This window comes from Phalacrocorax aristotelis, chromosome 12 (genome assembly GCF_949628215.1).
Source record: "Phalacrocorax aristotelis chromosome 12, bGulAri2.1, whole genome shotgun sequence".
Classification (NCBI taxonomy): domain Eukaryota; kingdom Metazoa; phylum Chordata; class Aves; order Suliformes; family Phalacrocoracidae; genus Phalacrocorax; species Phalacrocorax aristotelis.
The window spans coordinates 3,320,813-3,333,470 of NC_134287.1; the positions used below are offsets into that span (position 1 = coordinate 3,320,813).

General features: G+C 39.9%; 1 protein-coding gene across 3 annotated transcripts in view; it reads right to left on the bottom strand.

Moving 5' to 3' along the window:
- Window positions 1-12,658, bottom strand: part of ERCC6 (ERCC excision repair 6, chromatin remodeling factor) — a 48,557-nt gene extending 35,899 nt beyond the window's left edge. The window contains exons 1-5 of one of the 3 annotated variants that reach the window (XM_075108269.1): window positions 12,580-12,658; window positions 11,184-11,611; window positions 8,571-8,691; window positions 6,076-6,184; window positions 3,447-4,167 (exon numbers count right to left, since the gene is read on the bottom strand). In XM_075108269.1, coding sequence (XP_074964370.1) covers window positions 3,447-4,167; window positions 6,076-6,184; window positions 8,571-8,691; window positions 11,184-11,608 — 1,376 coding nt within the window. In that variant the 5' untranslated portion in view covers window positions 11,609-11,611; window positions 12,580-12,658. Of the gene's footprint in view, window positions 1-3,446; window positions 4,168-6,075; window positions 6,185-8,570; window positions 8,692-11,183; window positions 11,663-12,151; window positions 12,437-12,579 lie in introns of those variants that run through there. The other 2 variants (XM_075108270.1, XM_075108268.1) reach the window with 2 other exon arrangements.

Sequence of the window (12,658 nt, forward strand, 5' to 3'; positions counted from 1 at the left end):
CTCTACCATGACCCGACCATGCCATCAGGCAGGAGGCAACAGGTTAAGATTCTACCAGGGCCGATTCTGAACACTTCTAGACCAAGATGGTCACTGCTGAGTATGACAAAATATATAATCGATAACATACCTGTTGATGGGGATCAAGTTTCCGAGACTTTCAGCGCCATCCTAGAGACTGATGACCCAATCCTCTGGGTTCAGCTGGTTAACAGCCAGTATGAAGGACAGCTGGGAATGACGATACACTACTTTTCACTGAATATTAAACTTACCTTTTAGCTTCTTGACAGTATCCTACTTATCTGCCTTACTCTCCATAACCCTGACATTCCTTGCTACTGCTCATTATTCTTGCAAGGTACAATTCACCTTAGACATTGACCTTTTCAGAACAGATTTTCCTCCTGTGCATCTGCACAGCAACATGGCTCCAGTAAAAGTAACTAGAGGAAGGCAAGGCCCATGCAAGGGAAAAGAACTGAAACTACTGAGAGGGAATACAGTGAAGTTAACTTATTTTTTCACGTTCCACTGATCACATCTTGCTTTGAGTGACCAGGCCTACCACTGCAAGTAGCCTTTAGAAGGAAAGGGAAGAGCTGGGCACCCTCCTGCCTGGCCCGTTTATGCACGTAACACCAGCCCCTGTTCTGAAAGCAGCCTCTTGTTCTAGAGATGCTTCACAGTCCCGCAGTTAGCTAATTATCATGCTTTAACATCGTTGTAGTTTCCCCTTGACACAGTCCCATCTCTGAAAAGTTTTAATGTTAAGGAAACTAATTTTCAATCTTTAAGAGTGTAGGACTGTATTCGGCACCAAGCACAAGACTGGATGTTCAGAAGACTAAAGCAATCCTAAAGGATTTTCCTCTGCCTCTCTCAGGGGTAAAATGTACCATAATCTCACCCATTCATTTGCATTCAAAAGTAAAACTGACATGAAACAAGACATAAATGTAAGCAAATGACAGCATTTCTCTAGCATTCTTAATATGTTTCTTAATTCACTACATTTTATTTTCTCTTGGCATTTCCCATAATGAAGATTACCTGGGGGTGTCAGCATAAAAACGTCAATGTGGACAGCTGCAGCTTAACAGCCACAATAACTGTAGCTATGAAATTTTTAAGAGATGTAGTGTTTTGGTAGCAATTACAGTTATTGATATTTCTAAAATTCATTTAGGCTTTTATTGTAATTTTAGGAACCAAAAGAAATGTAGTCTATGATATGACTTCGCTAAGGATAAATTGTCACAATCGTAACGTTATTAAAAAATGTGTTTGAATGAATTTAAACTGTGAGTCATATTAAAACTTTCAATCAAAATAAATTAATCTTGATGAAAACACTGAATTAAAAATGATTTAATATTGGTCTAATTTAAATGTGAAGAGTAGAGTTTTATTCAATAAAATAGTAAATATTTCACCAATTAAGTACAATTAATTTTTTTTAATGCATCCAATAAAAAACATATTTCTTTTTGACCCTTTGGACATTGTTCAGATTAGCCACTTGCTGAAATCTTCTATACAACAGCAATAAACTTTAACTTTGAAAAGCACCATCCTGGGACCGCAAACCTCCTATCAGCTCCTGATCTGCCTTTGTAACCTGGGACCTGAAAGTGAAGTTGGGCTCTTCCCACCTGAGGTTTTGTTACCAGTAATTCCAGAACTGTAACTCCCTCTGCTATCAGAAGATACCCCTTCCTCCAGGGTAGCTCAGGCTCTCACCACAGGAACAGGTGATGTTTATACTTGCACTTCTTGACCCCTTCTCTGATACAGTTTAATTTAAATCTGTACGATTTTATATTTCCATAGAGTGTAAAATTTGTCTCCCAAGCATTAACCAAGTTCCTATGCTAGGCCTCATCACTACATCAATCACCTTTCACTGACAGCCCTAATATATATTCTTCCTTTCACTCTACAGCCACTGTTTTCAAGTTGGAATCCATGATTTTCTAGAGGACTCTCAAACTACTTGAAGGACATCCACTAAAGGTAACTAATTTAAAGTAAGCATGCCATCAACAAGCTGAAGTTCATTATATGAAGCTCAACCCTTATACTAGAAAAGAGACAACATGCCAGTGGGTAGAGAACAGTGAAAAAAAACCCAACCCTTTCAGTGATCTTGATCTTTTGACTCCCAGTATGTGCAGAAACGTCTCAATTTCACCGGCATGTCTAGTTAGCATTTTAACAGCTTAACAAATTACATATCACCTTGCTGCCCCTTCAAAATGTTTTCCACGCAGTTTTGAAAATGGAAACATTGCCCAGTCTTATTGTTAGGATTTCAACAGCTATGCTATCCATAGACAAAACATCTCAACAGCACACCGTAGCTACAGGGAGGTCGTCAACACACAGGTTATAAAAATTTCATAAATGGCAGATTAGCACAAGGTGTTTCAGTTGCCATTTTCAAAAATAAGTTGTGTTCTTAGTGGCGTTTCCCAGCCTAACATACTAGGTTCTCCTTAGAAACCTTATGCAGTTTACAGCCTTAGGTCATCATAGCAACAGACAACACCGTTACTAGCACCACTGCCACTATCTCTTTAGATAAGGATGTTTTTACATTCGTTCTCAAGAACAAAGGGAGGAAAATCACTGTCAAATACAGCAGCTCTTTTTAGACTTGGCTAACAGCAGTCTGTTAAAAATGTCCAGTCTTCATTAGTTATGTCTTTTAATATAAGTTATGCAAGAGATATCATGTGCTAATAATCAAATAATATAGCTGTTGTCCAGTATAAACTTTTTACAAGTTTAAATTCAAAAGATCCTTCTAATACTGATTTTCAAATAAACCTGTTAGCTACAGAAACTATATAACTATAAACTACATGTAATTGCCTCAGATTTCACTAAACTAACAGATTCTACAAAAACAGTAGGTCACTAATTTATTCAAATGTCTCCTTGACTAGCAGTTGATTATTTGAAGCCAAAACCCAAGCATCTCACCCCATCCCAAACCAAAGATTTCTCTCAGTGGAAAAGTGCCATCCCTCTGAAGAGGGAGGGCATCATCTGTCTGCACTGTAATTTTGCCTATCAAACAGAAGACAAACTATTTTTTTTGAAGTAGGTATATGATCTACCGACAAAGGCAATACTTCAGTATAAAGCTGCCAAGTAATACTTTGTTTTATATATACTGAATTTTGGGCACATTCACAGTTCTGCAAAAAACACGCACACACTGACACACAAATAGCTTATCACTGAAGGACCTATAACAATCAGAAAAATCTAATAGCAAAGCCCTTGTAATTAAGAGGTATTTCTGATTCCTTTTGGAAGGCTTTGATCATTCTGTCTTGTCTTCCTTACTTCAGTTCCCAGCACTGTATTACAGACATTGCCCTTTGCATGTTCAATGTCATTTGTTAATGTTACTAATAAAAATGTCTAGGACTAACCTTAGTCTCTGTTTATAATAGCCTTGATCTCCATCATCTCTCCATCTCTTTACTTTGCGCTTTCGCAGCGCATGCTCTTCTTCCTCAGAGCTTGGAAAGAAGTCATCATCTTCAGCTCCTTTAAAATCTCTCTTCACCGTATATTTTATTTTTCTTGACGAATTCTTGAGCTCATAATCAGAACTATTCTCAGCGTGAGAAGATGCCTGCTTCTCCTCCTCTGCTGCTTCTGGACCAAAGAGCTCCTCATCAGGCACATACTCAGACTCTCCACTATCATCCTCCTGTTCATGCCTGAACTTCTTGGCCTCAAGATATTTCTTTTCTTTTGGAATCTGCGCCTTTGACTGAATCTGAAGGGCGTGCTTCTGAAGTTTTCTCATATGTTTTTTTAAGCGCTTATCTGTTTTTGACAGGGCTTTACCCTTTTTTTCCTTTGTAGTAGATGTGGGAGCTACGCATTGAACATTTTTGGCTTGTGCTTTCTTCTTTGCTCCTTTGTGAAGGGATAGCTTTTTTCTTTCAGATGACAGCTTAGCTTGGTCTGCCAAGTACTTCTCAAAATCAGATGTTTCGTTTAGCATTAATCGTCGTGCCTTCCTCTCTGGCTTCTGAGGTATTTTAGTTCCAAATGGAGTCATCTGGCCAGTACGAATCAGCTCTTCCCACTCTGTCTCCTGAACAGGCATAAGCATACTGCCAAGACATGATGGACCAGGTTCTACAACAAAAATGAGAACATCCAGCATGTCTTCAACACCTTCTGAATAACTCAAACACAGGAAGAAGGGTGTTTTGGTTCCGCCCCCCTGCCCCAAGCTTATTCAGTTCAGTTTTTATATACAAACTAAAAGTCCAAATTATCATCCCACATAATACTTGTAGTTCAAAAAAGGCAAAACCCAACAAAACAGAAGGCCAAAAAAGACAAACTTTTGCTTCAAACCACTTCTCAAACTTCTTTCAGGACACTTTACACATACTATCCAAGTGTCTGAAACAGCACACAGCGACAGTAATGACCATAAATTAGTCCCCCACAGGACACAAACTCTAATGAGCTCCCTATGCTGTCAATGCAACCCATGTCACCATGTTCAGTGCAAGAAACTACTGCGTCCCCATATGCAGCAACACTGTCCATTTCTATTTTACCATCGATTTGTCAGTCCTACTCAGAAGCTTGAAATTTGACATTTCCATTACCATACCAAGACAGACACAAATCTTACAAAACACATAAAAGACTGTCTTCCCACATGCTTAAAAAAAAACCCAAAACAAAAACAAAAATAAAACACCCCAAAAAAACAAAACCCATCTTCCTACTCTACAATACTAATATTAGGATTATGACTTTAAAAGTCAGATCAGCTGTGCAGCACGTTAACATGAAAGAACGCTTCAGTTAACATGTATAGTAGCTGTGTACACAGTTTAACACCAACTATAATCAATGTTTGAAACCAAAGAGGGGGAAGAGCTCTTGAATTCAGGAGGCTGAAGGGGAATTCCAGTCTGAAATCTATTATTAGGGTCCAAGATTTCAAAATAGCTATACCAGAATTGCCAGCACAAGTTGCTACTGTATACTGTTCCATTTAAAGCACTGTATTTATCAACAAAACATGTTTAACAAGTTAGGATGATGTATCAGGCATGAAACTCCTCCCTCCCCACCCCCTCAGTTTCTCAAACTACTGGAACTGTTCAACTCCATTTCTTCCATCTTGGGCTCCATTCACTTCCTCGTTACATTTCATCACACTGGGTGCCTGAGTTTTACTGCATGAACCCAGTCAAAGAAAAAGGATTAAAGATGCTTTTCTACTAAGAAAAGTTTATTGAGGTTTTGACTCCTGTAAGTTTTGTTGAATCAGGAGAAGCATGAGCTCTGTGAGATCTGGCATCCACTCCAGCCACATCTGCAACGGACAAATAGCACAAGTTTACACCTCTGCAAACAACAACATAACGCAAAGGTGATGCACAGATGTCAGTGGTGTCCAAGCTTGCCCTGCAGAACACTGCGGATTAGTGACTGTGGCCGAGACAAAGACACAGCCAAGCAGGAGTTACAAAATCCAAGCTTGGTTTGCAGACAGCACTAAGAAAAAAACACCTCGTGAAACAATGAGAGAACCAATATCCTGCTTTGGAAGAAGCCTTTTTTTTCTTTTTGTTAAATCACAGCGCAGCCTGAAGAAGAGAAGCACTTCCCCCTTCCATTTCTAGTCATACTTCCCAACAGTAAGAAAAAACAATTTTGTTAACGCTGATTGATAGCATCCAGCATATAAAATGTAATTCAATCGTGATGTTAGTCATCTTTATCAAATTAGCTATGAAAAAAATGTTAGGATTTCCCATTTAAGCCCAATACTCTAATGTGCCTCAGCCATCCCTACTGAGCTGAACAAGGATTAACATCCATTTTTTAACACTTCCCACATGGTTATGCCAAGATCTGCAATTCTGCAGGTGCAGAGAATAAGTGTTCTTAACTCTCTCTTTGAAAGCAAACCACTGAAATTCATTTCCTTATTGGCAAAGATATTGCAAAGTAGCTGCAAACAAAAAATAAGGCATTACATCAAAGGAGAACAGAACATTCCGCCTTCTCCCATACCTTCATCTTCCTCGAATTCAATCTCATTTACTTTATCAAGAATCTCTGTTCCACCAAGAATTGCTTGGAGACGCTTTTGTTTTGCTTTGATCTTCTTTAGCTGTTGCTCCTTGAATGACAACAGATACATAATTTAATTTTTAATCTGGTTCATAAACTTGCTATCCTTTTAAACAAGACTTAAATTAATACATTTGCAGTATTTTCCACCAGAATCTAATATTCAATTGCTCACAGTATTGCAGCACAGTAGTGCAAAAATAGCATCACCACAATCTGTAGGGCTCCAACCCACAGAACACACACAATTTTGTGTGTACAATCATCTTACGATATAGGTACAGTAAGATCAGATTGTTTATACACATGAATTTCACATGCACATTACACATTATGTACATCTTTTGAGGTCATTTTAAGAATGTGTTGATTCTAGTGAGGGAAGTCCATCAAGCGGATTAGTGAAATGCACAGAGAACATCAAAAGATTAGTTCATGATTTGCAAGACTGGGTTAATTGTTAATAAGCCACTAAAAACAGCTAAAAGATTTAATAAGATTTATCACAGCAGAAGTTTTGGAATGTTTTGTTAGAAAGAAACTGAAACCATAAATCAGTCCATCATCCTAATATATGTTTGTACACAGTTAATTCAAGAGTGGTCACAGCTAATTTAACAGCAAAACTACAAAGTGAAATGATTTTAAAAAAATAAATGACACATCAACATTACAGATGCTAGAAGTAGTATAGTTCATTACTGCTATGCAAATAATTCATAGCTAGCTCTTCTGTAACAACTATTATTTGATTGAGATACCCTCAACTGTATGTTTACTGGTGACATTGTGATTCCTTGGTGTTGCAAACTCATTTATGAAACAAAAAATTCCAACCAGTAAAACAAAGACAGGCAACGTAACTTTCCACATTTGTAATTCCATTCTTTGGAAATATTTCCTTACCTAGGGGGGCACATACTTCAGTAAAAATCAAGTTAATGGCAAAATGAGCATTTTTTTTTCTTTTTGGTGAAGAACAATTCACTAGCCTGCCCATGTCTTCATATAGCGCTTTTCAAACCACAACGGGTAAGCATATTCATGTATGGTACAATATATTATCTCCTGTGTATGCACTATTACCCTTGCTATCAGAGTACGTTACATCATAAAACACTCCCTGTATGACAGCTCTGAGGAAATAGCTGTCTTGTACCAGTCATTAATTTCCCATCTGTCTCAGTAACAGAGGAATTCAGTCTTCTTTAACCTTTTTTAAATACTACAAAAGGAAGAGTACTAAACAGCAATTCTCCGTGCAAAAAGTAGCTCAACACCAGCTTGAAATACACCACCTGCCTCCAAACAGCCTCCAAAACACTCCTGAGATTATTAACCACTTTTACAGATTATAGTTTTCATTTAGGAACTTATTCTTACACCTCAAGGACTGTTAGAGATGGCTAACGAACTCGCAAGGAGGTCTGAAGCTCTCCTGCAACTAACGCTTACATAAATTACTTCAATATGAAAACAAGCAAAATACAGTATCCAATTACACGATCACTCTTTAGCGTTAAGTCTGGTTTAATGCATTTCTTTCCACTACTTTAAGCTACTTGTTCCTAGGCCTGTGTCACTGCTCAGTACTGACCCCCTCACTCTAACTGGCCAAATTGTGAGCACAGCGTTATCTAAGTTGCTGAAATGATCAAGGTTAAAAACCAAACAACTTAATGAGTCAGTGGCAAATGGCCTGGGACTGGGAAGAACTGTCTGAGGGCAAAGGACAGTAAGTTTTTCAGTGAGGTTTATCATTAGAGAAAATATTAGGGTGAATTTCTATAGATGGTGAGTTAATCAAAGTGCTACACTCCCGACCAGGAGAAGCTTCCCTTTTCTCAGATCATCTTCTTCCTACTCACAGCTGTATGGGTCTATTGCTTACGATCCCCTGATGCCTGCTAGATTGCTCTACAAGCTCCTTTAACTTACTTCCCTGGCAGAAAAAGGCTGGAGCAGTTTCTGCCAAATCAATCAGTTAAAATGGCTCACAGAAAGGAATGTTGCGTACGGGTACACGAAAGACAGAGGCAACGATTTAAGAAAGGAAGGTAGGGAACGAAGACCACAAGAGCTGAGATTTAGGTCATTGAATCATGACCTAACAACACTTCACTAATTCTCCAAATACTACCGAGAGGGATTTAATTAAATTAATGCAAAACAGTCTTCCCAGCAGGTTCCGGAACTTCAGTTTTACAGCTTGCTCTGAAACTCAGAATAAAAAAAAAACTCAGCTCTTACTTTCACATCTTCAGTTATTTATATTTAAATGGTTTAATTTTCTAGCAAAAAAAAAAGGGAAGGAACAGCAGTTGTAGACTGACTCTGAACTATGTAATTAAGCAAGAATTATATTGCATAATCCAAACCTTAAGGCAAAGCGCAAGCTAAGTATTGTCTGCAGGAAATTAACGTAATCCAGTCACCTTGTTATATTTTTGCCGTTTTACAGAATCTAGTTTTCTGTTTATATCTTTGTTGTCGGCAGCTTGAGGTGAAAGTTGCTCAATAATTTTATTTATTTGTTTCAGAGATGTTGTACATGATCTGAAAAAACAAGAAGATTGCAATGTACTAATTAACTCTAGAAAGAAAAATATCACGTTCTTGATTCAGACAACTTAGAAATTGCAGGAGATTTAAGGCAAGATTTAAAAAGGTCTAAAGGTAAGTTTCTAAATGAGCATCTTTTATTTCAACAACACTGGAAATACTAAACACTTCAAAAAATTGTATGTCAAAATATTTTTAAACAAAATTTTGCTAATACTGAAATTCCAAAGGCAAGGAAACTGAACAAACCGCTGCAATATTTAGTACTCAAAAGTTAAAAGTCTGATGATGACAATAAGCAAGTGATAGTGTTGCTCTTATTAGTCAAGTTAAACAAAATGCAAACCAAAAATCTAAACGCGAAATCCCATGTTTTCATTTTCCAAAACTGTTTTAATAGTTTGATGCCATTATACAGGGAAGCCTATTTCTTTTACCTTTACAATGTCTCTTTTACAAAAGAACAGATTCCAAGACACAAACAGTTTCAAGATGACAGACTAGCTCAAAGAATTAACAGCACATCAACATTAAACTTTCCTTACTCATGCACTACCGTTTTTCATGTTTCCATAAGCAATACGAAATTCAGGTTGAACCACACACTATCGCCTGTCTCTGCTGCTGAATTTGTTCGCAAGGAAGGAGGCAGCGCCCCCATCTGAAGGAACAAGCCCAGGTTTGTTGATTCCAACAGCAGAGCATTTCATAGGGATACTCAAATTAGCATCTCAGAGCATTATGAAAAATGTCAAAGGAAACTCTACAACACCTGCAAAGTGGCCATTATTCCCCTCATATGTAAAGAAAAGCACTACATAAGCTTCCTCAACTGTCAGGGAGGAAATTGTTGGGCCACAGTTCTCTCCAGCTCTAATTTGAATTCTACCTCTGTTCTAGGAGACATATTCTACCACCTCCCCAGCCACCACTGCCATCTTCACTTCTCCATTCTCTTTCAACACTTTCGAACAATCCCATCCACCCCCTTTCCTAGTTTTCTGTTTTGTTGCTTTGAAGCACGCCATCCTCTTGCATGTCTCCTGTGTTTTGGCTCTTGCTTCCTCGACCCTAGGGTCTCTTGACACATACTGCTACCACCCTCTTCCACAAAGCTTTATTTAACAGAGTGTGGGATTTAAATGGGATTTAACTTCAACCATTTTTTTTATTCTTCTGCTTGAATTTGTGTGTGTATTATAGAACCTTGCAGCTTCTACCATGAACTCTGTGCTAACTACTGAAAATCCACTTCTTGCCTGATTTTACCTCTACTCGTGCATAACTAACTCTATCACGCTCTACTCATACATCCTTACTTTTGTTACTCCCTCTGCTCAACACGCTAGATGCTAATTTTCTCCAAAATCAACTTTCAGACTTACGCATTACATCTTATACAGACAAGCTTCTACAGGTCTGCATAAAACATTTGCATCCCCTGATGTAAATCTCACTGTACAACTTTAGAAGGTGAAAATAGAGGGGTAACAAAAATCATAGGATGCTTCTTAAAGAAAAACAGGGATATATCAACTAACTGACAGTGCCATGCACTACTTTTTCAATAACTGCGTGATCTAATTGCGATACTTACGCTGCTCCATTCTTCCTCTCAACGACCATCTATCTCGTTACGTCCTGCTGCTACATAACATCTGAAACTAGGTCCCAGTTTTGCAAGCTTACTTAATTTCACATCTCCACACCCAAACTGGAAAATTAATGAACTGCATAAAATTAAGCATATGTGTAACAAGAGAGCTATGCGAGAGTTCACATAGGTAATGGAGGCCTACAGCACCCTTGAGCACTAAAAATCAACATTAAGGCAGTACAGTGAAAGATGCACAGGTAGAATTATTTACCTGCAGTAGTTCACACTAACTTTACAATGAGACAAGCAACAGAAAGGAAGATCAAAACTCAAAAGATTAGTGGCTCCTATCCCTTAAACTCCTCTATATCAATATATCATGTTAATTGAGCATTTGATTCTTTTAAGATGTCATTAAGTACTTCATACAAGCACTTGTGATAGGGTTGTTTTGGTTGTAGCACACTCATATGGAGTCATCTGATTTACAGGAAGCACATAACCAGAAGCAGATAACCCAATGAAGCACAAAAAAAAATTCAGAGAAGTGGGACTTTTTCTGACTATAACTTTGAATAATAGAGCATAAGACAGTTCTCCACTGCCCAGAAAACAAACATGCATCTTGGTAAGGCAGGAGACAAAGCAGAGAAAGGAGACATGCTGTCCTCTACTGCTTTGATGCACGACTGAATTAGGCAAATAAAAGCAATGAAGCATTGCTCTGATGTGAAAAACATTTTCTCCTTTTTTAAAAGGTGGGTGACTCAGAAGAGTATATATGGTTTAGTGCTTTCAAACACCTTTTCCAGCTTTTAAAAACATGAGACGCCGTGCCTCATTCAATAGTCAGGAAGAGAAAGGAACAGTAAGAAAGGACACAATTTACCTTAAGTCATCGAGCACTGACTGGTATTCTTTCCCCGCATCAGCTATTTTTGTTGCTTTATTAGCTTCATTAATTGCATTATCTACTTGCTGAAGAACTCCTTGCTCCAGTACGTCCTGGTCATAGACATCAACTCCTAAACCTTTGAGCTCAGCAGCCTGTGCGCTATGTGAGATGGCCTGAATCTGCTGCCTGTTGATCTGTAAAAGGGGTTGTCCTCTTCTGGGCACCTCCAAAGCCATGGAAGCGGACAACTGGCTGACGGAGCTGGGAACTCTAATACTGTTACCCAGGTCACTGTCACAAATGCCATTTTCTTGTTCAATTCCCAATTCCTCAGCATTACGCAGGCAATTATCGCTTGAAGTAGGAACAGGGTCTTGTTCTTGGATACTGCCTGGCAGGTGGTTGTTGTCTGTTGGCATCCTCTGCTCAAAGGCAACAAAGAAGAACCACATCATCATAAGATCGCACACAGAAAGTACCTCATGAAGACTGTGCCCAAGTAAAAGTAAATGAAATTTTGAGCATGTGTCTTTATGAGAAGTTCTTGTTTCAAAACACCAGGTAGTCTACTCCTCCGTGAGGCCTCCCACAAAGGCTCCTCCACACTGATTTCCACAATCAAAAGGAAAAAGTGGCCAAAATTTCTTAAAGACAACTATGTGGAATAATCCTGGAAGATGAGGATATCAAGACAAACAAAACAACCTGTAAAAATTACTCTCCTTGCCAGAGAGTGAACTCAATCTTGTGCGTAAACGGTCATGCTCCAGAAGACTATGACATAACAAAAACACGCGTGACTTAACATACCCAAAACCAAACAAGTTTTTGGAACAGGGTAAGACTTGCCCGTGAAAGCACTGATGAGAACTGTTGACTGTAGGCTTTAGTTTGACAATTCAGCTTTGAAGCAGAACACAAAGCATCTCAGTGGATGAGAAATCAACGCTGGGCTGACTTACCGAGGCAAGCCTGGGGCTGGTATTGTTTGGAGCCTGCAGGGTGAGACTAGATGGGCTTTTATCAACTCCGGGCAGAAACTACCTTGCAGGGAGGCACTAAGGAGGCAGGTGGGCCCCACCAGCGCCCGCTCCTAGCGTGGCAGCCGGCGGATCTCACCCCCAGCCCAGGGTTTTCTTCCACCAGCTCCCGACACTCTAGCAGCGGGTCCGGCCCTGCACTGCGGCAGCAGGTACCGTGACAGCCCCGCCAGCGCCGCTCCGGGAGCCCTGGCCCGCCCACCCCGCTCCCCGGCGGGGGCTGCCCCTCGCGGCTGCCCGCGGGGCCCGGCCGGGACGGAGGGAGGGAGGGAGGGAGGGAGGGAGGGAGGCAGGCGCGGGAGCTGCGGGGGCCAGGGGGCCGAGGAGGGGGAGCGGCGCACGGGGCTCACCTCGCTGCCCGGCACCCGGGACGCCTCACGGCCACTGACGCACTGCGCACGCGCAGCGTACGGCGCCAATGCTCCACCC